Source organism: Gopherus evgoodei, chromosome 4 (genome assembly GCF_007399415.2).
Source record: "Gopherus evgoodei ecotype Sinaloan lineage chromosome 4, rGopEvg1_v1.p, whole genome shotgun sequence".
Classification (NCBI taxonomy): Eukaryota; Metazoa; Chordata; order Testudines; family Testudinidae; genus Gopherus; species Gopherus evgoodei.
This window is the reverse complement of record NC_044325.1, coordinates 104188187-104213457: the sequence shown is the minus strand read 5'-3', so window position 1 is coordinate 104213457 and position 25271 is coordinate 104188187. Positions and strand designations below refer to the sequence as shown.

At 40.3% G+C, this 25271-nt stretch overlaps 1 protein-coding gene across 3 annotated transcripts in view; it reads right to left on the bottom strand.

Annotated features, from left to right (window-relative positions):
* Nucleotides 1-25271, bottom strand: part of TRIM66 (tripartite motif containing 66) — an 81515-nt gene that overhangs the window by 54442 nt on the left and 1802 nt on the right. The window contains exons 3-6 of one of the 3 annotated variants that reach the window (XM_030560434.1): nt 24165-24289; nt 22185-22381; nt 6280-6383; nt 1231-1378 (exon numbers count right to left, since the gene is read on the bottom strand). In XM_030560434.1, the coding sequence (XP_030416294.1) occupies nt 1231-1378; nt 6280-6383; nt 22185-22350 (418 nt within the window). In that variant the 5' untranslated portion in view covers nt 22351-22381; nt 24165-24289. Of the gene's footprint in view, nt 1-1230; nt 1379-6279; nt 6384-22184; nt 22718-24164; nt 24290-25271 lie in introns of those variants that run through there. The other 2 variants (XM_030560433.1, XM_030560435.1) reach the window with 2 other exon arrangements.

The window sequence follows — 25271 nt, the reverse complement described above, 5'->3', positions numbered from 1 at the left end:
CAAGGTCTTATGATAGGAAGTGACAAGTAACCTTAATGATAGCGCCGTGCTACCAGCCCCACTTCTAATAAGCGTGGCTTATACTGATGTAAGTGTCCACCGAGCCTTTTGCACCAGTTTAACTTAATCAATTTTCCATCACACGTTTAAGTTCTTTGGGGCATGGACTTTTTGTTCTGTGTTTTTCAGAACCTAGCATACTGGGTTTTTGATCTATAACTGGGGCTCCTAGGTACTACCACAATGCAAACAACAACTAAATTGTTAAACCACAGCAACTTTGTGCATAGAAAAGTCCAGAGATTCTTTAGCAAAAATCCTTCTGCTCTCCTGGGTGGCTGTGACTATGGGACATGAGAATGGAAAAATTTGCATCTGTAACCTGGAAGCATTAAAGAGTTCCGAAGTGTTCAATTTCCACTGGAAGTGCTTTCTTTTCCTGGTGAACGCATAGCACAGAGGAACACGTTGGGTTATGAGAGAGTTATCTATTAAAAGAACCACCAAGCAAAGTCCACCTCCTCTGATACAAATGCTCTGAGATGAGGGCACACTTGCTTCCATAGCCCAACATACATCCCAACATCGTATATTTTGACTCCATGGACATTCACATTCAATCTCTCTCAGGATAGCGCAAAAAGGGGCCAAGGATAAAAGGCTTAGGCCTGAGTTCAGGTATGTAGTTGGACATCCCTGGACACTGGAACAATAGTCCAGGATCAGTTTACGCCTAGCCCTTGCACAGGTGTGCCAGGGGATGGAAAGAGCCTTTCCCTTCCCCTCTCATGTTACGCAGACCAAACACCAACCAGTGTGTTGCAAGGGGGAAATTGGATTCAATTGCTTCTTTGGTGTGTCCCTGGAGGCACATATCCCACAGGGAACAGGGAGGGGCCATGTCCACACACGCACTCTGGGATCAGGCTGCAAGATCCTAAAGGGTCATACAGCCTCCAAAATCCCTGCACACTAGTAGGGCTTTTTGGAGGGACTGTGCCTCCCTGAAACACAAGCTCCAATCCTACCCATGGGGTGAGGTAGTATTGGCTTTGATGGTGCAGGGTCAGCTCTTTGGAGCTGTAGAATGCTGTCTATCAAATCCCCACTTACTGTAGACATAACGTTTATTCACAAACATGCAAAGTGCAGACTCTGTGGAGGTCCAGTGTTTTCAGATGAATTACCGCACACAAAAAGAACACAAAGCTTCGAAGTTTATGTTTCTACCTGAAGAGCCCTTTGCGGGGACAGACAGGAAATGGTCTCCAGTTTCCTTGCCATGTCTGTGTTCCTCTGTACATGAGCTGCACAGCCACTTATTGCAGTTAGTACACAGACTGTGAGCAGGTCTCTTCTCTTTACACGCGGAACAGCTCTAAAAAAAAAAGGTGCAATTACATACAAGTATAATTAAATGTAGAACTCTTCCAACGAGCTTGTAGAAACTACTACATTTAAGACACTGATTCAAAACCTTGGAGGTTTAGTTATTCCAATAACTGTGAGAACTGGCCCTGATTCTTTTCTCTCTTACACCAGTGTAATTCAATTGACATCAATGGCATTACTCCTGGTTTATACTGGTGCAAGAGAGAAAACAAGATCATCTCTGGAAGTGTTTAAATCAAAGCTGGATGTCTTTCTAATATTCTCTTGTTGAAGAAGTTAAAGATTTGATACCAGAATTACTGGGCAAAATTCTGTGGCCTGTGTGAAGCCAGAGGTCAGACTAGATGATCATAATAGTTCTGGCCTTCTGGTCCTAAAAATCTATGAATTGATGAATTAAGAATTGTCTGATTTCAGTGCATGGAGTGAGTGGGGATAGTTATGTCTCAAAAAAAAAAAAAGGAACTTGCAGAGGATAAGAGGTCACTTGTATATCCTTGATATTAGTACCATAACAGATGAGGATGTTCAAACACAAGAAAACAAATCAGTGCACAGGAATTATGAGTCCCTTCATGAACATGATAGAATATTGCCTAGTCTGTAAAGAAAATGTTAACCAAACGTAACCAAGCATCACGGATCCATAGGATTGGTACTACAGCCCTCCTCTTTGGAGCAGTCTCTTGGGGGAACCCTTTCAGTGTTCCAGACCCCTTCAAGGACTCACTCTTCCTCTAGGGTAAGACAGAACGGCTTCACCACTTCCTTACGCTGGATCTCTGGGCCTTCAGCACTCTTGCTTCACACTGCAAGTCCAACTGAGACAGATTCCTGATGGAGAACTGTACACTCTGCAGAGATTAATATACCTCACCCAGCCTTTGCAGTGATACTCACACAGCATTGTCAAAACAGTAGGGTTTATTAATTAGTCAACAGCAGGGCCACCCAGAAGGGGAGGCAAGTGGGGCAATTTGCCCTAAGTTCCAGGCCCCGCAGGGGCCCCACGAGCCCTGGCCTGGTGACAGTCCGGGCCTTCCATGGCATTTCAGCGGTGGGGGAGGCCTTCAGTGCTGCCAAAGATGGAGAGTGACTGAAGGGCCCCACACCACTGAAATGCTGCCTAAGACCCAGACCGCCGCCGGGTGAGTACAAGTGCCGCAGGCAGCTCCCCTGCTTTGCCCAGGCCCCTGAATCCTCTGGGAGGCTCTGGTCAACAGGAACACAGCATAGGAAGTCATTAGGTTAGCAGAGAGAACTGAAAGTTAAAGAATGGTCCATTCTGATTAGCTCAGAGCCTAGTCAAGCTGTAGTAAACCCCTTGCCTCAAGCTCTGTCTGTCTGACCTCCTTAGTCAGAATCTGGGCGAGAGCCCTGACTCCTCCAGCAGCCAACTCTTATCCCCTACCTCATACATCTCCAGTCTTTTGATGTTTACATAGACCATGCATAGTTTTGTTTTTAATCTTCAGAGGACTTTTACACTTATTAGTTAATTCTCACAATACCCCTCTGAAGTAATAATATTTACCTACCTCCATTTCACAAGATGAGCAGTATGCATTTCCTCCTTTATCATACATGTACAAGAAAAAGGCTGAAGCAGAGAGGGTGACTTGCCCAAGGCCACAGAGGAAGTTAGGCTAGATCCAGGATTAACTCAGGAGTTCCTGGCTTCTGCTCAGGTATTCAGACTACACCTCTCTTTTAAGTGTGGCTTTCAAGACCATCCATCCAAGGAGCTCAGAAGCTAAAACAGCTGTGCAACTCAAGCACACAATACATACATTGCAAAGCAATTACTCTGATAAACTGCTAAAAGGCCAACTGAAAAAATGAGGCTGTAATTTCAACTCACCAATCAGGGTAGCTCGGCAAGGTGTGGTTTATCAACAACTAGTATACACTTGTACACTAAAGTCTTCCACAATTATCATCATTCATTTGTATTGCAGTAGCACCGAGAGGCCCCAGTTGACAACAGGGCCCCACAACACACACACACAGTAAAAGACAGACCCTGACTCAAAGAATTTACAATCTAGACTGACAAAGGGTAGGAGACAGGAAGGATCACTGTCTGCATTTTATAGATGGAGTACATAGAGAAAGTGTCTTCCCCAAGCTTACCCAGGAAGGTAACGTTACAATATAGGTTATCTGTCTGTCTACCGATTTATAATAAATCCATCACTATAGTAACCAGGACATGGGCAAGATCTTGGAGTATCACTTTGGTGATCTTTACACCATTAATTGCTCCCCTAAAATGTGACATTCATGTTGGCTACCACTTGAATGCAACGGTAAACCTCTACTAAGGTCAGAATGGTTCCAAGATTCAGGGCTTGATCCTACATTTCTTTTGCACCCCAAATTCTCATTCCCTTTAGCAACATTACCAAGTCCAATTTGATCAAGCCAGTTAACAGATTTGGGCATAATTTTCAGATTTATCTGCCTCAAGTTAGGAACCTAAATCCATATGTAGGCACCTAATTATGAAACCTGAATTTCAGAGGTGATACGAATTCACAGCTCCCCATTAGCCCATTTTTATGGAACTAGATGTCAACTTTAGACACCAAAGTCTGAAAATATGGGCCTTTATGTCTTTCTAACAGCCTCATAATTTGAGGGCCTTATGTTGCTTCCGCTGATGTCACTGGCTAAACTCCCACTGATTTCAATGACAGTGGGATTGGGCCCTGGTTTTCTCCTATTTTTCCTTTTATAAAGGCTTCACTGTTATAAGATGAGACCATTTATAAAAAGGAACAATCTTAAAATGATGCTGGGAAGGTTCTTCATTCCCTTGTAGGATTCCTATAATCCTGTGGGAATCGTTTTCTTTTTTAATCGCTCTTCGAGCCTAGGGGACTGAAGAAAAGAAAAATCTTCTTACTGGAAATCTAAGAAATATCCCAGTGTCTTTGAAGAGACTAAAAGATTTATTCATTTCATTTCCTTCGTACACTGGCTCTCTCTAGAAGGCAGATGAATTGAGTTATGATAATTAAGAAAACTTACTGTAATAAGAACTTTCTAACACTGCAGCAGCATTGTGTAAATTTTGCTCTTACTATCTTTGAAGAGTATGTGTGAAAGTGATCCTTTTGGTTTACATAATGATACATTGCATATATATAGCACCCTTCATCTGAAGGTCTCAGAGCACTTTACAAACATTAGTCATTGAATTCACAAAACATCCTCTATGAGTTAGGTATGTATTTCTAGAGATGGGGAAAATGAGGCACAGGAAAGTTCAGTGACTCGGAGCAATTCAGAGCCCTTGGTAATCAACAGAAGGCTGAACAGAGCTAAAACACAGGAGGCAAAGATGGTGTTTGCCCTTATGCTTTTCTTCCACTGGATCCTGGGGCCAGTCTCCAGAACAACTTATAGAAGCCTTGAGGTTGCTTGAAGTTGTTCTGGCTGATAACCCACAAAAGACCATTCCATTGGCAGTGCTGGGGTACAGCAGTGCTCTGGTTGTACCCTTGATATGTCCCCTAAGTTGGTAAAACCAGCTAAAGGAATCTCCAGTGTCAGAAGAATCTTTAACTGGATATTTAAGCTGGTTTTTTATCTCCTTAGAACTGACTGAGAGGCACAGAGCAGACAGAATGGGGCCATGATCTGGCCCAGAGATTTGAACCCAAGAATTCTAGCTCTCAGTCACTAGCTCTAACCATTGGGCAACACTTCGGATTTCAGTAGAAAACGGATAAAATAAAATAGTCAATAGTTTGTAAAGTAGTTTTGATTCATTTAGTGCTATTTTAACTCCTCATTCCAGTGCAATATAATAATTTTCCAATGTCTTGCTTCCTCATTCAGGAAGGGTAGTATAGTGAGTTAGAGTAGAAATGAACAATTCCCCTGGCGCTGCATAAACCCTTAAATACATAAAACAGTACAATTAAAATAGTATAGGAGAAGACTATACATAACTAAAATACTAAATTGCAAATCAACTATTTAAAATGGCACATGAGAAGCATCTTTGTCTCTGGGCGTATTGTTTACGTAAGGCCATAGGGAATGGCAAAATGTCTCCAACTTCTGAGTTACATCCATTCCATCCTGTTGAAAGACTGAAAGTTTTGGGAGACTTCCCTCAGGACGGAGAAGAACTTTATTTATAATTATTATTATTAGACTGATATCCTCATCATTTAACAGAAGTAATCAATTTGAGACAACCATACAACCAGTAGCCTTTGTCACTGCTTACCTGGCCCTGACAAAGGAACAGAGGATACTGAGAAACACATAGGTAAAGGGATCCAGCATCTTGCTGGATGCATCAGACGCCTTTATTACCTGAGACTTACTTTTATAATGAATGAAGCATAATTCAAGAGTGAAACCCTAGCTTGTCACTGAGAAACCTAACATTGGTGGTAAGCGAGAGTTGGGTTTATTTGAAAGACAATTCTACCCACTAGAAACTTGTGTTCTGTGCTACTCAGTTTGATGTTGCAACAAGTCACAATTTTCTGTGCTCCACTGTGGCTAGTGCTGTGGTGACTGACAGAAGTGTTTTCATGCAAAACAACTGTTAAGGGAAATAGTTCCCTCCGTTAGCCAAACCCAGGGACTTAGCAGCAGGGATCTGTATTGCCACACAGTCATGCCCAGAGCCCAATCCTGCACCACTGAAGTCATTGTCAAAGCTCCCACTGACTTTAATGCCTTGCTCTTCACACAGGGTGAGAAAAGTGCTTTAGAGGCAGTATGTTCAGTCCACGGGGATGACTGAAGAGCTGTGGTAAAATTACAATGCTATATAAAGCTACTCAAATGACACAAACTTTGGGTCTTGTTATTGGTGTTCAAAAGACTCATGCTGCAGCCTATTGAGCAGCCTCCACTTACCCTTGCCATAGCTGGATTTGCTGTGGGAAAGTCCTTGAGAAAGAAATTTTCAACTACATCCCCGGCGAAGCACGTCTGTTTGCACACAGGGCATGAGAGGATACCTGAGCAAAGAAACAGAACAGCTGTATGAATCAGGAAATGAAATAAACCACACTGAAGTACTGACAGTTCTTTGATATCACACCAAAAGGCTTAGTTCCAGGAAACTTAACTCTTCATCAACTAACGAATTACATTTGCCTAGTTTTGGGACAGTACAAAACACTACAGTAACTCTGTGGTTCCATGTTTTATGCTGCACTTATCACTGTGGTATCTGAGTGCGTTCAAATCCATACAAGCTCTTGAAGCTCTGATAAAACTGTTAATCCACCAGTATTTTCTTACATCACCTATTGTTCTTTTGGGACAACCTTTCATTCTCTTCCCCACTAGTGAGGCCTCAGCTGAAGTAATGTGTTCAATTCTGGGCACCACACTTTAGGAATGGTGGATAAATTAGTGGGAGCCAAAAGCAGGGCAACAAAAATTATAAAAGTTTTAGAAAATCTGACTTACGAGGAAAGGTTAAAAAAACTGGTCATGTTTAGGTGTAAGAAAAGAAGGACCGATGGGGGACCTGACAACAGCCTTTAAATATCTTAAAGGCTGTTATAAAGAGGATGGTGATCAATTGTTCTCCAAGGCCACTGAAAATAGAATGAAGGAGATTTAGGTTAAATATTAGGAAAAATTTTCTAACTATAAGATTAAATTCAGGAATAAGCTTTTGAGGAAGGTGGTGAAATCTCTATCATTGGATGTTTTTAAGTACACACTGGACAAACACCTGACAGGGATGGTCTAGATACACTTGGTCCTGCCTCAACGCAGGGGGCTGGGCTTGATGACCTCTCAATGTCCCTTCCAGCTTGACAGTTTTATGATTCTACAAAGAAGACTTTTGGAGTCTTAATATTCAAGGGAGTAGTCACTATGAAATCACCAGGTAGAACAACTCATGTGAGTTAGGGGCTGTAGGACAGGGCCCTTTCTTGCCATGAAATTCAGATGGCTACTCTCTCATCTTTTCCAGGGGAGAATGAACACTGACATTTTCTATACAAAACAACATCAGAATTCTGTGTTATGAATTCTCATACTATTGACACATCAATGAGAACTAAATCATATTTTTCTGAACTATTAGCCTAAATAGACCAGGAATGTTAATGTGATCTTTTTAATTCCACATATTCGTTTGAAAAGGACAAAGGATGAGATTTTCAGAAGCACCTAAGAAAAACAGGAACACAAATTCCATTGAAAGTCAATGGGACTTGTGCTTCTTATTCTCTTAGACAACTTTGAAAATCCCACCCAATGTTCTTTAGCCAACATTAAAACCAGAACCATTGGAAGTTAAACAAATATAACAAGAGGTTCTGCAGGCTAAGAGCTACATGTGTCAGGTTGCCCCCTTTGAGATGCCACCTGTTGTGCTGAGATACCACCTGTTCTGTCAGCCTGGCCCCCCTTTTTACCTGTCTTGCTGAGACAGGCTTTTAAGCCTCCTCTAGCACATACACAAGCAGGGCCACACCCAACTACAGAACGACACAGACACGGAGATCAGCTCTAGGAAGATTCAGCTTTAAGGGACTTGCCCCAGCACTCAGGTGTCCACCTCCCTTGCAGTGCAGACCCAAAGGTATATTATGAAATCCACCTCCTCCCTCAATGTGGAGGAAGGTATGGACAGCCTCTTACTCCTCCCCCACAATTATGAATTGCACAAACTGGGTTATATTATAAACAAGAAATAAGTTTATTAACTACAAAAGGTGAATTTTAAGTGAATATAAGAGATAACAGACAGAACAAAGCTGATTACTGAGCAAATAAAACAAAATACACAAGCTAAACTCAATATACTCAAGAAACAGGTTACAAAATGTAATTTCTTACCCTAAATGTTATTTTAGGCAGGTTGCAAAGTTTCTGTATCTTAGAGTTCCAGTTATATTTCTTTTCAGCCTAGACTCTCGTCTCAGCCTGGACTCCCCACTTGCCTTCCCTTCAGGTGTCTTTAGCAGTCTTTCTTCCTGGGCAGACGGGCCCTGGAGAGGAATCCCATTTTCCTTCCTCCCCACTCTTAAATAAGGTTTACATAAGGCGGGAATCCTTTGTTTCCCAAACTTGACCATCCTCCCCTTTTAGTGAAAAGTTACCAGAAGTCCCAGGTAATGCTTAATATCAGGTGACAGGACCACCTGACCTAGTAGTGTCACAATTATGTCCCAGGACGCCTCCCAGGAGGGAGAGAGATTAGTATTTTCACAATCTTGTTGTTTCCTCCTGATGGCTCATCAAATCTGATGGCCTGGTGGGTGTCTTCCCAATACACACCCAGTTGTAATTGTTACATATTCCTAATTTTATATACAGAAATGATACATACATAAAAATTGGATAATCACATTCAGTAAATCATAACCTTTCCAATGGTATCTTACTTGAACCATCTCACATAAAGTATATCTCAGTTATGTCATATCCATATCATAAGTATATTGCCATAAAGAATATGGAGTGTATGTCACACTATAGAAGCACAGATTGGATAGTACATTAGGTTCTCACTTCACTTCCGTTTGGCATTTATTTACTATTGAGATGCTCAAAAAGAGTCTTCAAATCTCTGGGGGAAACTTGTTTCCAGTAATGAACAAGGGCTTGGTCCAAAGCTCAGTGAAATCAATGGGAGCCTTTCCACTGACTTCACTGGATTTTTGATGATTAACTACTTTATAAACAGTTTGATAAATATTCCTAATTTGGTCACTATCCATCACCTTCCTTCCCCTGGCACACTAACATTTTAGATAGCATATATGTAGCACTCTGAACAGAGAGTACTCTCCTCACTTGAAAATTAGGCCTTGTCAAGGTATCTCAGGTTGATCATCCAAAAAGTTAGGTACGCAAAATGATCACTGACTTCTGAAAATCTTGGCCTTGCTGCTCCAAAGCAAAACATACTACACAGGTATAGGATGCATTGGTGACATCAGACTGCTCTCTCTTACACTGCAATTTAGAGTGGTTATTAACATCGTAAAGACCCAATTCTACACTACTGATGTCAATGGGAGTTTTGCTCTTCAGGACTGTGAGCTCTTCAGGACAGGGACTCTATTATTTGTTCAACACATCTTACCTAGCGTACAGCACCATATGCAGCTACTGCACTATGGAAAATAATAAAAGTAGTTTCAGAATGACTGTGTGCACAATGAACGATTGCTCAAGATAGAACCACGCATAATATACAAACAGGTATAATATACACTGCCTTGCAATAGTTTTACATAGCAACCACTAATCAAGGTCAAGCCAAAGGAGGAAATAAGCTGCCCGCAGAAACAAAAGCAGGTTTCAAGTTTCCGAGAGATCTTTTCACTATGACAGAGCACTTAACACAACAAATACCGGAAGAGAGAAAGAAATTGCTCTACTCTGCTACCAGTGATCTCTTATTAAGTCTCAGTGTCTAAGGAATGATCATTCAGTTCCTCTCCTGACTAGCATACCAATGGGAATTTTAGTAATTACAAATGTTGGGAACCAACGTTGCCATTCAAGTAGCTGTCCTAAACTCTGAAAATGCACCACATCACTAATAATCCTAGCCAGTCCACTCATGGGCCTCTTGGAACAGGACACAAATTCTTGACATACTGTATAGTTTTTTTTTCCAAAGGGCAAACATCCACTTTTGACTAAGATGAAACCACCAAAATCATATATATGTGTAAATTATAATGGAATTGAACCTAATTCCTCAAAGATGAGGGTGGTGCATTAACTCAACAAATCTTTTTTAATCTTAGTCCTTAACTTTCAAGTGAGCATAGAATTTTGGCACTAGGCATCATCACTTTCAAGCAATCAGTTTATGATAACTGAGGGCAATGTTTTCCAGGGCTAAATGAGGTAAGTGTATTTAAGTTTTCATTTTTAGTAATGTTTTTATACTGGTGATCAGTTATGACATCAAACCAGAATGATGATGTTATACATTCTGTCATCCTTAACTGAAAATATTATCCTAGAAAGAAAATATCTTGCAGAATAATGTAACATTAAGTTGTCCAGTACTCTTGAAATTAACTAGATTTGTGTCAGCAATTCTCTAAGGTTTGAATGTTTTCCAGTTGCTTAGTGTTAATTGTCCTTGGGATCCCAGTACTGCAACATTTTGCCAGATGAACATGCCTAATCACAGGCCTGATATTACAAGGTGCTGAGCATACAAAATTCCCAGGATTGGGTTTGTGTTATTTTCGTAACAGCATTTTGCAGTTTAAGTAATTTGGCAGAGATTGCACAGATGCATCAAATTCCAATATCAATGTGTGTAAATGTGCATTAGTGGATCATTCAGTGAGGTCTGTGATTAAGTTCATTTTCATTTATAAAACTTTTAAAAAACTTAAAATTTCATGCATTCTTGTCAGAAGAACAGAACTTGCCAAGAATTGTTCTCACTATATAAAAATTATATGACTTCTTTACAGGCTCTGCTCTTGAAATAAAAGTAAAACATATAAAAAGTGTATAGTGTAGTATTTTCTTAGCTCCCATTGAGGGCAAGACTGTGCCTTTGTCCTGGGTGTTTGCATGGAGGAGGAGGAGGAGGAGGAAGACTTTCCCACTACCTATGTGATTGCATAAGGCCTATTCCAGTTATAGATGGAGAGGTGTGGGATACAGGCCTGTGTACATAGGTTGTGCTGGTTACAAACCATCCCAGTAGCGAGGGGCTTGCATGCAGCTGGCACCACTGTGACTGCTTTTGGGTGTCACTGGGGGCTTGAAGCCTGATGCAAGACAGACAGCAGCCATAAACCCAGAAGAAATGGGAATTGGAGGGTTTCATGCCTGGGGGAATTCTGTGGTGGCAACATTATATGTAGAATGTTTGTGAGAGTATGTATTCTACGTGAACTTTTATTTGCCTCAACAAATGCCGCAGCAAAGATGAGTGCTGCACATTACTCTGTAAACATCTACACCCATTAATCATTTACTATTCCTGTTTACATATGACATCTCATCACAGATCAATATTTTTACACAGATGAGTCTTCCAGCAGCAAAACTTACCAGACTGCCTAATGACTGGCATTCTCCGTATATAATGTTGAAGGAGGACCAATGACTATCAGAAATAAAGGGTACCCTCTTTTGATGTTTGTGGGAACATCTGTATGAAAATCTCCCATTTATATCATGGGAAGAATGGACCCAAAAGTCAGTTACTAATCATTCTTTCCACAGAACTATTACAAGCACAATCTTCTTCACGTGGCCTGGGGCCGGGTTTTGTCTGAAAATTAAATACTCACTTAAAAAAAATTGTAATTTAAAAGACAACATATCATTATATTTCCATGCATATTTAAAACATAACATTTCACAACATCCTAGTTCCATAGCACTGTCCTTGTTTTGCTATTTTGGCTATTAGTTACATTATCTTATTTCATGTTCTATCTATTTATCTATGACAATTGTAGCTAATTGCCTTAGCACCAAGGCAGTATGTCAAAATGATATTGTCCTATCTGTGACCATGAAATCTTTCCCTGCTTACCAGAAATAACATTTCTCTGTGCGCCTTTTACGTGAACCATTAACAACTCTGCTCTCTAGAGATATGTGCAAATATAACAGGTGCACAGGCATACCTAACGCAATCTATGCTATGGGTACAATGCCATTACCACAGCCCTCACAGGCCATTATCATTGGTGCAGGCGGGGAATACCTGTGAATTGCAGTGTGGGCGGCTCCTAGGCTCAGAGTTAGCTTTCAAGATGCCCATGTGAGGTCTTTATATGGCATCTGCCACTTTTTTTTTTTTATTTTTATTTTTTAGCAACAGCAACATGAGTGAAGAAGCAAATAAACATTTATTAATCATTTTGGAACAAAAGTGTACTTTGCAGGTATTTTTTTAAAAGACACATGGGTCCTGCTCTGATACTATTCTAGTCAATGGGAATCTTTCTATGAATTGAATCTGGCCCTTGGAGACTTTGGACCAGTTTCTTACACATACACATAATACTGCAGCCCAATCAGTGTAAAAACTGTAAATGCCAAACCAGTGGTTCTCAGCCCCAGCCAAAGCAGCGCACAGGTACAGCCCATGTGACATCCTCAGGGCCATACAGGTAGTATATATATTGTGTGGATGTGGCCCACATAAGACAGAGAGCTGCATATATGGCCCACAATGGTATGTAAGTTGAGAGTCACTGTTCTACACTGTATTCATGCCTTAAACAGTTGGCAAGACAGTGGCTTAGGGCTACAGAATGCTTCTCACAGTGACTCAGAAGAAAGTCAGTCAGCAGAGCAGCTTCTGGAAATGGGAAAATGCATGGAGTTTAATGACAGCTGCTCCCAAAGTCATTATTCCACTTGGATGTTATGGTGGTGCATACCCTGGACTATACATGAGGCACTGGAATTTTTATTGGCTGGCTAGCAAAAGCAGTGCTTAAAGTATTTCCATGTCAAGGGCCATTTTATGCAGATCTGTCACATACTGTAAGGTGGGTTAACACTGCAATCATGCATTTTTGCTACGTTACAGTATTATGCAGTTAGCACAAATATTTTATAAAAGAAATTATATCTATTCACTTTCACTTCATAGGGTGCTTATGACCTCAGGCAGGTTAACATGAATTTTAATTTGTGCTTATCTGCCAGAGACCAGGGAAATGCAAAATATAAATAGTATTTAATTCTGACTCCTATAAAAGAGTAATGTTTAAATAAATATTTCAGCATCTTTCCACTCTTAAAATAACACAGTCCTCATGACTGTTCAGGAGCCTCATTATTTTGAGAAATGCAGTCACATTAGTAAATTTGGAACAATCAGATTGTCTGATGCAGAGAAAGTTTCTTCTAGTTGAAATCACTGGATATCTAAAATTGAAGCACTAGGCACCATAGTACCCAGATTTTATACCCTATCCATGACAGTGAAGTCAGTGCAGTTGCATGGAATATGAATCAGCACAGAACATGGCCCCAGATACCAAACCTGATATTAGGATCTTTATTACTGACATGCATTAAATGTCTTGGACTATATCTGAAACATCTGGCTAAACAAGGGTTAAGTTACCATGACCTCCAAACCTGAAGCTCTCTTAGATACCCTTCTGAGATGCTTCTAACTCTCAAGTCCTCAGTGTGAAGAATACCAAGAAAAGTCAGGAGTAGAAGGAACAACTACTAAAAGAAATTACTTGGAAAATTCTAGATACATGGCAATACTGTATGGGGGACATTCTTCTACTTAGGCAGCTGTCATTATGCATTGCTAATGGGCTAAATCTCTCCCTAATAGATCATGGGCTATTCTTGAAATTCATGATTAAGATTTTTTTTCCTTCATGATAAACATATTTGCATCTTGCTGAATGAGTTCAGTTCAAATAATGGGACTTCACTTGTGATACTTTTTATATATATTAAAAAGCACACAGTAGAAATGTTCAACACACTCCTCAGATGCATCCTACAAAAGCCTAACATATTCTTGACATTAAAATACACTATAGAATGGTTATCCAAACTAATCATAATTAAATTAAGCAAGCTGCACAAATAGCCTGTATGTACTTTTGCAAACAGCAAGACAAGTAACAACTGCTCCACAGAGTATTAATATAAAGCGCTTATGCTAAATATCGCTGCAAAGCTTATACTCAAAATGTAGATTGCTGCTAAAACACTGTTTTCTTAAATAAAAAACAAACAAGGAAACTCATGTTTGCTTACCTGTCCTCTGGATAAACCAGTCACCTCAAAAGGTACACAATCAAAGTCACTAGCTCAGGAAATAGGTTGTTATTAAGCAGAAGTGCATATCTAGTACCCTCTAGCAACAGCCTTTTCTGTAGAATATCATTTGATGATGAAAGAAAGTGACTAGACCTTTCTGCTTAGCATCTGGAACTGCTTTCCCTTCTTCACTCAAGAAACATTCACAAAGTAGCAGGGTCGGGATAAGAGATGGGTTATTTGAAGGCACACACCCAAGATTCACCTTATTTTCCTCCCAGTTTCTTTTTTGCTCTCACCTGAGATGCTGTTAGGCCTTTTTAAAGTTTTCTTGGCTGTATTTTTCCAGAAGTGTTGAAATACAGATCACACAATAAGACAACAGCAGCATCCACTCTCTTTCTTGTCTTTCAAAGCTCAGAGTAACTTTTAACAGGCGCTCAGAAGGAAAGAAATAGGAGTCTCTCTGCTTCAGCTAAATGAATATCACAAAGCCATTCACTCTCAGGGTACCCTCTGCAAATCTTCCCTACAAATCTTTCTACACTTCATCTCTCAACAGTACCTATAAACAACAAGGTTCACTTGTTTCAGGAACTTGTATTTTACAGACAGCTTATTTAAATGTATCATTATTACGGCATCGTTGGTAAAGGAAAGCATTGCCCTAGAGACTCACTGTTTATACGTATGAAGAATGATGCAATCGCTGTATCTAAATAGTAATCCAACACAGAATTATAAGATTCAAACAACAGACTCTGCATATCAAGAGATCAGGAGCCAAATTCAACTCTAGTGCAATCACTATATCTGAATCAGGCCCACTATTTCTACCAAAACTTCTAGAAACGGAAGCTGAATCTCTTTCATGGGTAAAGGGTTGCTGAGATCCCCATATTGTTTATATGTAATTTGCTTTGGCAAGGAGATAGGAAAAAGATCATAGTTTTATGCAAATGTTCCTAGGAGTTAATTAGCCCCTCCTGTTTACTAATCAGTTGAAATAATTAATCTACTTATGACATCACAATTCATTGATGTGCAGCAGATTATGATGTAACAGAGGATAACAACTTCAGGGAGGCTAACAAGGATCCTAAGATTGGATTTGAATACAATTTCTTCATGAGTTGTGAGATAGGCCACCTAATAAGCCAACACTGAAATTCCAGATACATGCACTCATAGCTATTTCTCAATATATCTGACCTACTAGCAGGCACCACAAGACCAGTGAGGGCCACTGTGTTTTGAAGTCATTCCCAGAAAAGTCGTCTTCAGATGATGTACATGAAGGAATATCACCACTGCTGCAGCCTTGAAACTGTTCCATCATTCCTTCATGGTGTACTACAGAACATGAAGAAAAGCACCATGGAAGCTACTATTAAGAAGGCACAATGCGTGCACACACTGGAGTTATAAAAACACCTCTCTTCAAATTTAGCGGTGCTCTCACTTTGCCAAACTGATGTTGCTCCTTTTTCATGGATCACAGATCCTGCAAATTCAAGTCAGTTATGTCACTCACCTCAGCAATGGTAGCCAAATTGCAGGTGCACAAAACATTCACATTAACGAACACAGGAAAGTAAGAGTCAGTGGACCCAATATTCAAACACAAACACCTAAACTAGATATCTAAATCCCACATATGGAGTTTTAAAATCAGAATTCAGGACAAACAATACCAAATTCTAAATCCCATTCAAACACACACACCCCTTGCCATAGGTGACACATAGGTCTTGGAGTATGCCCTGGGGGTCAACAAACATGGACTCTGACACATCACATGGAGAGGGAACCTCAGATATACAAATCAAGTTACTCAGTGGATCTCAATAGCCAGGATAAAATATAAGGAGAGAGAGGTCTCCAAGGTACACAGGACCTACACCATAATGAATTTTATGAATCAAAACCGACACCCTGAATTGGACCTAGAGATTAACTGGAGGCCAGTGTAGTCTCTTGACCCCAAGTGCCACATGCTCCCTGAGAAAAATACCCATGAATAAAGAGCTGATGTGTCCAAGTGCCCTTCAAATTTTGCTCCAATACAGTAAATTGCAGTAATCCAATCTGTAGATAACAGAGGCATGGATAACTGGTGACGTCTCTATCTCCTCACCAAGAATAGAGACCTTGGCTGATTTTTAAACTATAGATCCACCACTTCTAAACTGAGTATCACAGGACTCAACTTACAGTTTTGTTTCAAGGCCCTCCAGCTCCAACTCTAAATCAGGCTTTAAACACAAGAAAGCTCAGCTCAAGTGTCTGCTTAATAAATCAGTATAGGCAATTAATCTATGACTTGTTCTAAAAATTGCTGATCATCATAAAGAAACAAGTAGCAGGCCTATCATGCACATCACATTTCTACCTGCTGTCCAGACACTGCGCTTCTTGCTTACTCTCTTTCCCCCAACAAATACCAGGATAATTATTCTCAGAGATCATTAGCTAATGCTCAGAGCTGCTGGCATGGTTCATGGTTTCCTTAGAGACCCAATTACAGGTATAGGAAACAGTTTTAAAGAAAACTCCCCCTATTTACAGGTTCATATTTATCTAACAAAACCCAACTGCTTTGCTTGCCTTTTGAGTCTGGCAGCTGAACCACAGAGTGAGATGAGCCAAATTCCCCAAATGTATTTAATGGACCAAATTAGAAGCCTGTTGAACAGCAGAGATGCTTTTCCGTGCTTCATGATGAGGTTTTTCTTCCCTCCCTCTTTTGAAACAATTCATATTTTGTGCTTGCTCAAAACCTCTTTGTGAATATCTAATTAAAACAAATGAGTATTCTCTTTCAGAATGAACAGGTGTAATATATTGCATCATGTGATATTGCGTCAAAACAAGATTATTTGTTGCTCTCGTAATATGGCTGCTCTAACACAGGCCAAATTGAAGTTAATAGCCCAAATGCGTCTTAAAGAGCTGTACAGACACCCACTTTTTAACACAATCCAAAAGTATGCTTAAATCAACATGGAAGATTGCATGCTGGGACCTGTAGTCTCCACAAGCCACACCTTCATATTGAAAGTGAGTGCAGAGTAAAGGAGACAGAGTGATTAACGTGTTAATAAAGAACAATACATTTATCTCATTAAAGACCAGCTCAGAATACATGAATGCTAATGTGATCATCAGTTAGGCAAATTTTTGATGCCTTTGACCTATACCTATAAGATTTCACAAGTAGGGATTATATGGTAGGGCTGCTACATAATATCTGCTCTTCCAGCTAAAGACAATTGTATATTTTCAACAGCAGTCATGTTCCCTCCGACCTAAAGGTCTGCTTTAGTTGAGTTTCAGTTTGCAGTTCTTCAATACTTGACCATTAGTTTGTATTTTCTTGTCATTTTTGAGTCTGGATATTGGGTCCTGTCTTACAGAGGGGAAAAGAGTGTCCATCGGTGGGTAGTTCTGACTTATTCATTTCAATTTTATTCTGGGGGAATTCTGTGCCACTGCACAATGCAGAATTTTGAAGAAATTAACATGTGCATGCAGAATTTCCTTTCCCCACAGAAACAGGCTGCAGTGCTGCTGGCCGACACAATAGGCTGCTGGACCCAGAGAGCCAAGCTCGCACAGACACTGCTAGGGGGAGGAGGAGGGAGCTAAAGGGTTCCTGACAGCTGCAGTTGCCAGCACACCCTGAAGAAGGAGAGGGTGGCGTGCAGGAAACTCCATGCAAGCCTGGGACCAAGCATCAGGCTGTTTCTCCCTCTGGATCCCTGGGCTCTGGGGGGGAGAGGAGCGAGTGTCTGGGCTGGGAAGAAGTCACATCTTGGATCTGGGGGGAAGGGTGTGGGTATTTGGGCAAGGGGATACCCTGCTGCTGGCTCTAGGGGGAAGGGGGAAAGGCATCTGGGCTAGAGGGAACCGACGGCTGGGCTCGGGGAGAGGAGGTTCGATGTACTGGCTGGGGGGCACCCTGCAACTGGGCTCTGGGGGTGGGTGAGAGGTTGTGGTTGTCCGGCCCCTTGGCTAGGCTCGAAAGGGGAAGAAGAGGACAGAAAAACAGGAAATGAGTTGTCATAAAGGGTCTCTCTAACTCTCTGCTCCTGGGGGAAACACTGTGTGTGTCTGTATTGTTACAGACATACTTGCTGACAGGTATTTTGAAATATATTACCAAAATAACTGAAACTGACACTGATTATTTAGTGTTATTGAGATAAATAAAATGTGCAGAATGTTAAAATATTGTGCACAGAATTTTTTATTTTTTTGGCACAGAATGCCCACAGGAGTCTATTTTGTAGGCTAGCTCTGTAATGGTTTTGCCATGAATATTATTATACAAGTCACGGAAACCCCAATGGTACCATGTACAATTCATCTGCATGGTTTCACAGAACAATAAAAGTCATTCCACAGGATCAATTCAAACAAAGATTTAATAATAACAATTATATTGAAAATTTCAACTTCTATAAGGCTTTTCATCCATTCATTCAAAGCACTTTACAAAGGTGGGTAAGTATCATTATTCTCATTTTACAAATGGAAATAAACAGCTTGCCTAAACTCACAAAACAGAAATGTCACCAGGGCTTAATCAGTATATATTGGCCTGGTGTGTCAGCACCTTTTTCAATGCTGCCTTTTTATGGTTCAGAATCTAAGTTTTCATTAACAAAAAAAAGTTTCTAGCTGTTATAGTTGTTAATTTAACCTTGAAAACATGACCTGAGTGTAAATGACACACACATATCTACCTATGTTGCAGAACCTGATATCATAACTCATCTCAAGGGTGCTAACTCAGATACCTAATAATACAACATTTTTAATTAAAATTGTTAATTATTTCATTTCTCAGCAAAGTATGTAAGACAGGAGAGGGAGGATTATATTATGAAGAACTGCACAATATACTGGTACCACAAGGGAGTTTTTTCAAGGACGAAAGGCTAAACACAAGGAACCACCCAGCAGAAACCATGGATGCATTCGGATTCCAGTGAGGGGCAGCCAAGCCCAAGCAGACCAGACAGCATGCCTGAGCAAATTTTAAACATCTGTACAATCTACTGTGGATGGCTTCTCATGTACATAGAGCTTACTTTGCAGGCATAGCCTGCCTTTTTTATTGTGGGAATACAGGGGCGGCTCCAGGCCTCAGCATGCCACGGAGGGTCCGCTGGTCCTGCGGCTCCGGTGGACCTCCTGCAGGCGTGCTTGCGGGAGGTCCACCAGAGCCGCGGGACAGCGGAGCGGCAGAGTGCCCCTCGTGGCATGACGCTGTGCTTGGGGCAGCGAAATGTCTAGAGCCGCCCCTTGGAATATCACCTGTTCCCACCTAAATCTGTCCTTTGAATGTAACACTTTCCCAAATACTAAACGCATTCATCCTATGCAGCTACACAAGGGATGAATGTGTTCCATGCTATTTAACACGTAAAAAGATTGGAAAACATACACCGAATTGCAGAGAAAGGAAATGAGAGTCAAACCACTAACTCCCACTGATTTCCAACGCCTCCTATTACCAATAAACGTTTAGTCACCAAACCTGCTAAGATAATTTACTTTTACGTCCTCTTGTTGGAGCTGTCCTCAGATGAGATCACTGACTTAAGTTCCACTGTTTTTAAACCACCAGCTCTCACAAATCAAGTGTAGGGTACTCTCAGTTTCCCCAGAGAGTTCAAGTTATCTCAGATAACACCTAACCCTCTTCCTGAGCAAGAACACTGAGATGCAGCTTAACTTGTACTTTCTTCACAACCTCAATAGCCATTAAGTAACTTACCCAGTGCACTTTAAATCCATCTTTGCAGCAATCCAAGAGGCATCACAAAGACAATTTAATGGGAAGAGATGGCTTAATTCTGCTATCTCATAATTTGTACTATTGTACTAAAAGACAGGGATTAAATACATCTCTATAGCTAAGGGCTTTATCTATCTTAGACTGCCTTCATTTGGAATGTACTAGATTTCCCCCTCACCTTGCATTTGACTGCATTTAGGGCTTGTTGATAAGTGTTACCAAGGCTGAAAAGACTTGTGAACAATTGAGTTAGCTGACTTGGTGCTGATGACAATTTTGTGCTCAGGACATACTAGAACAAATCATGTTCAGCATCACGTCACCTAACTGATTCAATGATTTATCTGGGTCTATAATACAGTCATGGTCAGCATCACATAGCTAACTTAATTCTCTGCAAATGTGTTCAAGCACAGTAACATTTTGTGAAACACAACAACATTTTGTAGTTCAGACAAGCCTTTTACCAGCATTTTCAGCCACTGATTTAAGTAAGACGCTGATGTGTTTCTTTGCTGCTCATGTTGCTCAGATATTAATTAGAGGTTTGCACTTGGTGTCTTCCTTAAGTTTACTGGGTTATCACTATTGATGGTTCTTTTCTCTGCTATTTCTCCTATCTGGCTCGTACCCGTAATTACTCCTGATCTGTAACAAGCCAAGGTGGGAAGCAGTGCATTGCAGCTTTTGGCAAACTTTGTTTCATGGGTGCTAGATTACAATGTTCAGGTCCACTAGTGCTGCAGGTAAATAATTCCTGATCCACACACAGGCAACCATGAAAAATGTATAATATTTTAAAAATATAATTAATCATCATCATAGCTAAATCCAATGTTTCCAAGGATGACAAAGGGCTTTACAATGGCAAGAATCATCACTATCTCCATTCCATATTTGGGGGAACTGATACACAGAGGTTGAGGCCAACATTTTCAAACTAGGCTGCATCTGGTTAGGCACTAGTAAATCAGAGGCTGAGTTGTTGAAAAAAGAACCTAGTTCTCCTGGAACTGATCATAAAAGCCACCAGAGGGCTTAGATATGACTGTGGTATGTAGAAATACCAGAAGACAGTTAATGGTTCCCCTTTTATAATTTGTTTGAAGTGCTGTTTGGCTACCTGTGCCTCATTCTCTTACTCTAGTCTTTTACCTTTTTTACTGCACATGATTAGCCTCCTCCTTCCACTGTGTTAAGTGAGTTCTCTTTCCTCCTCCAATATTTCTTCCACTTAGCCTTTCAACAGTGATCTGCTTCCTAGTGCTGTTTCCAGCCACTCTCACATCTGAACCATTTGGATTTGTGTTATCTATCCAGTTCAGATTGTCAGCTCTTCACAGCAGGGACCATGTCTGCCTACAAGTTTCTAACATAACTGCTCTGGAACTGTTAAAATTAATAGGATTTTTTTTCTTACAGTGTGAATGTTTTCTCAGTTAAAAAGTGACTGACTTCAACAAGCTAGGTTCTAGTCTGCATATTACCATATCCGTTTCTGACTGCAGGTGTCTCATTCTACAATTCAGAAACGCCTGTGCATTTATTTTTAAAATAACTACTAAAAACTCTAACCACCACTTCATGCTCAACAGAGCTAGATTCACGAAATCCTTGTCTTTGCAACTAAAGTGCACTAAGCTTACTTAGTTTAGTTAAAAACTGATGGAGTCAATATGATAATTACAGTATAGAGTGGAATCTGCTTATGATGAACCTGAGATGCAGTGATGTAAAATGGAAGTGCAAAAGTGCACCAGAATATATACACTGCAATTCCAGTTATAATGACCTTCAATAGAAGTGAAGGGACCAGATTCAGATCTCAAAATCTATTCTATATTTTTCTATGGGAAAAAAATTACCTTAAAGTGCCATTGTATTCAAAGAATTGTGTAAAGAAGTTATAGCCTAGCAGTTATCTTACAATACTTTTTGTAAAGCAACAGACAGGATGTTAACACTGGTTTAAAACAATTAATTAAAAACAAACTGATTATGTGAGTTTAAACATTTTCCCAAATTATTTAATTTGTCTCTAATAGATTTTGTTTTTCTCCAAAAAGTTCATGTAGGGAGAAGGAACCCGCCCACCTCTTTCTCATTTCTAATTTTAAGTATCCTAGTAATTCCTTTACAACATATTTTAAAGAATAATTGAGTAAAAAAGTGCTTCTCAATCTGCTTATTACACTATTGCATTATAAAGTGCCTAAGAAGTACAAAATAGTACATGAAATGTTACCTTCATACATAACTTCACGCTCAGTGGGAGTGTAATTGTATCCTTGAATCAAATCTGGAAGACAGTCCTTACAAAAGGAGTGAAGACAAGGCAGCAGTCTGGGGTCTCTCCTCTTTAGTTCCCATTGCACACCAAACAATTCCTCAACAGATTCTAGGCTCTCCATTTTCCTAGTCCAAAGTTTGACATCAAGGACACTAAAAGTCACAAAATGACTCATTACAACCACTGTCTACTTAATGAAGCGCTCAGTCACCCAAGTGAAAACTACAAGCCAACTGCAGGAGGCACATTCTCAAAAGCAACATTTATTTAGCCCCTTTGAAGAAAGGGGAAGTTCCTTGCAGGTGAAAATTGCATACCCACATTACTGAAAATAACGTTTTTCTTCACAGATTGGCGCATTGGAAGAGTGGTTTTAGGCAAACAAACCAAATTCCATTATCAGTACATAGGGCTTGCTACTTTTGATAAAATCTGAGGCATACTGTACTGTGGATCTATTTATAGTAATGCTAACTGTCTAAATTCTCACACACTGTACTCTTTCTGCTTGCAGTTCTCAAAGCGAGTGGAAATGTTCCAACTTTTTCTACATGTTTTTCCCAATCAGCAACAGAAGTAAATGAGAATTAGGCATAAACAGTTAAAATCCCCTTCCCATTTGAACAATGCATGATAGAAAGCTGCATACAGAAAGACAAAGATACTGTAATTATGAACATTTTTGCTTCTAAAGATTTAATAATGTGCACCTTACATGCTGTACAAGTGTCATCTTGGGGTTCCACACTTACTGCCTCTTGAAGACTATGAATCAAATCTTCTCCCTTTACAAGTAAAACAATGTTTTCCCTGACTTTAGCCTGGGATTTCCAAGTAAAAACTGTGTAGTTGCTGGCTTATGCCTCAGCTGAGATTCTGAAATTGGAACTGAAGTCTCAGTTCCAACATGGAAATAATCCAAACATGCAGCAGGAAACTTTGGAAGTTACAACTCATGGAGTTTCCTTCTTGTTATTCTATAGAGAGGGGGAAAAGAGGAATGCAGTTCTGCCCTCCTCGACTCCTTGAAATAAGATGAAAATTTCACCCCATTGGGCCACAGATCCTACAAGATCCTCAAAGGGCAAGGGACACAACTACACTGCTGTTCATTGCCTTGGCTTTGTTGCTTGGCCCTGGAAGCATGCCTTCTACAGGGGCTGTCCCTGGAGCTCCCCTATAAAGGAACTCAAGCATGTTTGGGCTGTATTAATTGATGTTGCTTTCTCCCATGTGTATGGGCAGGGGAGAATCTACAGGAACCCATTTGGCTCCCTTCACCTATACCCTTTGTACAGCCATATAGAGGGGCTTCTTTGAGGTAGAAGAGACCGAGAAGCATGCTGCCAGAAGCAAAATATCCCACTTTTGCAGGTGAAAGTGCCCCCTGCGCACAGGGGAGCACACGTCACTTAGGTAATCATTCTCTTCATGGTGTGAGAGCCAGGACAAATCCAGCGTCTCCCACAATAACATCATAACAGGTCAGAGTGCAGAGATGCCTTTGTTTAGGTAAGCTGACTAGAACTTCACCCCACCCACACAAAGCACTAGTTGACATGTATAGTTGTCAAGGTAAATCTCAAAAGCTTGCCTTTCTACTTTCATCCAGTCTGTCCAATGGATAGAAATCCTGATGTTCAATTTTATTTGGTCAAGCTCTTTCACAGGGATTTACCAAGTATTCACATGCAATAATTTGTAAGAATGGGATTAGGAAGTGGAAAAGCCTTTCTAATAGGTCTGGGACTCCTCCGGTGACATTTTGTTGTTTATTTGTTTGTTTTTAAAAATCATGCCATTGGGGATAATCTGCTGCATTCCGAGGACAAAAAAAATGGTCCATTCAGAAGTATTTTTATAAGTTAGAGGAAAAGGACAAAGGGGGGAAGAGCGCATGGCTATACTTGAACCAAGGAAGTCCTCTCAGCCTACCCATGTCCTCTTCAACAGGATTACCAGAGCTGAATAGCAAATTGGGCCACTCAATATCAGCCAGAGCTTTCATGTTTCACAGAAGGGCTCCCATTCCACACCATAAAGTAGCTCACTCCCGCCTCCTAGAAATATAAGATCATAACCTATCAAGTCAAATAAACTTCATAAAGAGGGAAAAGCAATGAAGCAGAATAAAAGAAATTTGCTGAACTAAATGCAGATCATTTTATTTAACAAACCCAGCTGGAGAGACCACAGTGCAGTGGTGCAGTGGCTTTATACAACAGAGTAAACAGGATGACATACTGTTCCCATAGACTGCAATTCCATTCTAGCTTCCATTAGCAAGACTGGAATTGTGCAATTGTGAAGTGATCCATTTTGATGTTTCCTGCAAGCTTTTGTTCTTTAGAGGCCATCAGGGGAAAGTAGTCAAGAAAGCTTTATTGCAGGCACAAGACACCTACCATTGAACACATATAACATTTTCATATCACTTAATGAGACAGAAAGACATTATGTGTTTCTCATTTAAAATTACAGTGTTATAGTCTGCCCTTTACAAGATTAACGCCTCCTACTGAAAGATATTTATTACATCTGAGGGGTTCAGAAAACAACAAATTTCGCCCTTTACAATAAATTACGTAATATTACCAGCACGTGCGTAAACTTGGGCAACTAGTACAACTCTCACATACGTGGGACATAGCTAGAGAAGCTTCTCAGGTCCTGAATAATGGTGAGCAATCTCCCTAGACTTTACTGAGGGGCTGAGCCAGACAAACCAGAATATGAACAAAGCAACTTTAGACAAACTATAAACAATGTGCACACATAAAGCAAAACAAATGGATTCTCTAAAAGCAAAGTCTAGGAAGCATGTTTTTTTATATCATGGAATAACAAATCTGAATGACTCAAAAATTACGATCTGTCCATTTAAAAAAATAAGAGTTTAAGAGTAACACATTTTAATCTTACTATTTACAATTTTAAAACATATTGGACTAAATTTTAAAACCTACCTCTTATTTTGCAACCACAACCAGTTGCAGGCGCAAATGAAAATATGCAGTCATCTAGCTACTTGATTGCACTAGC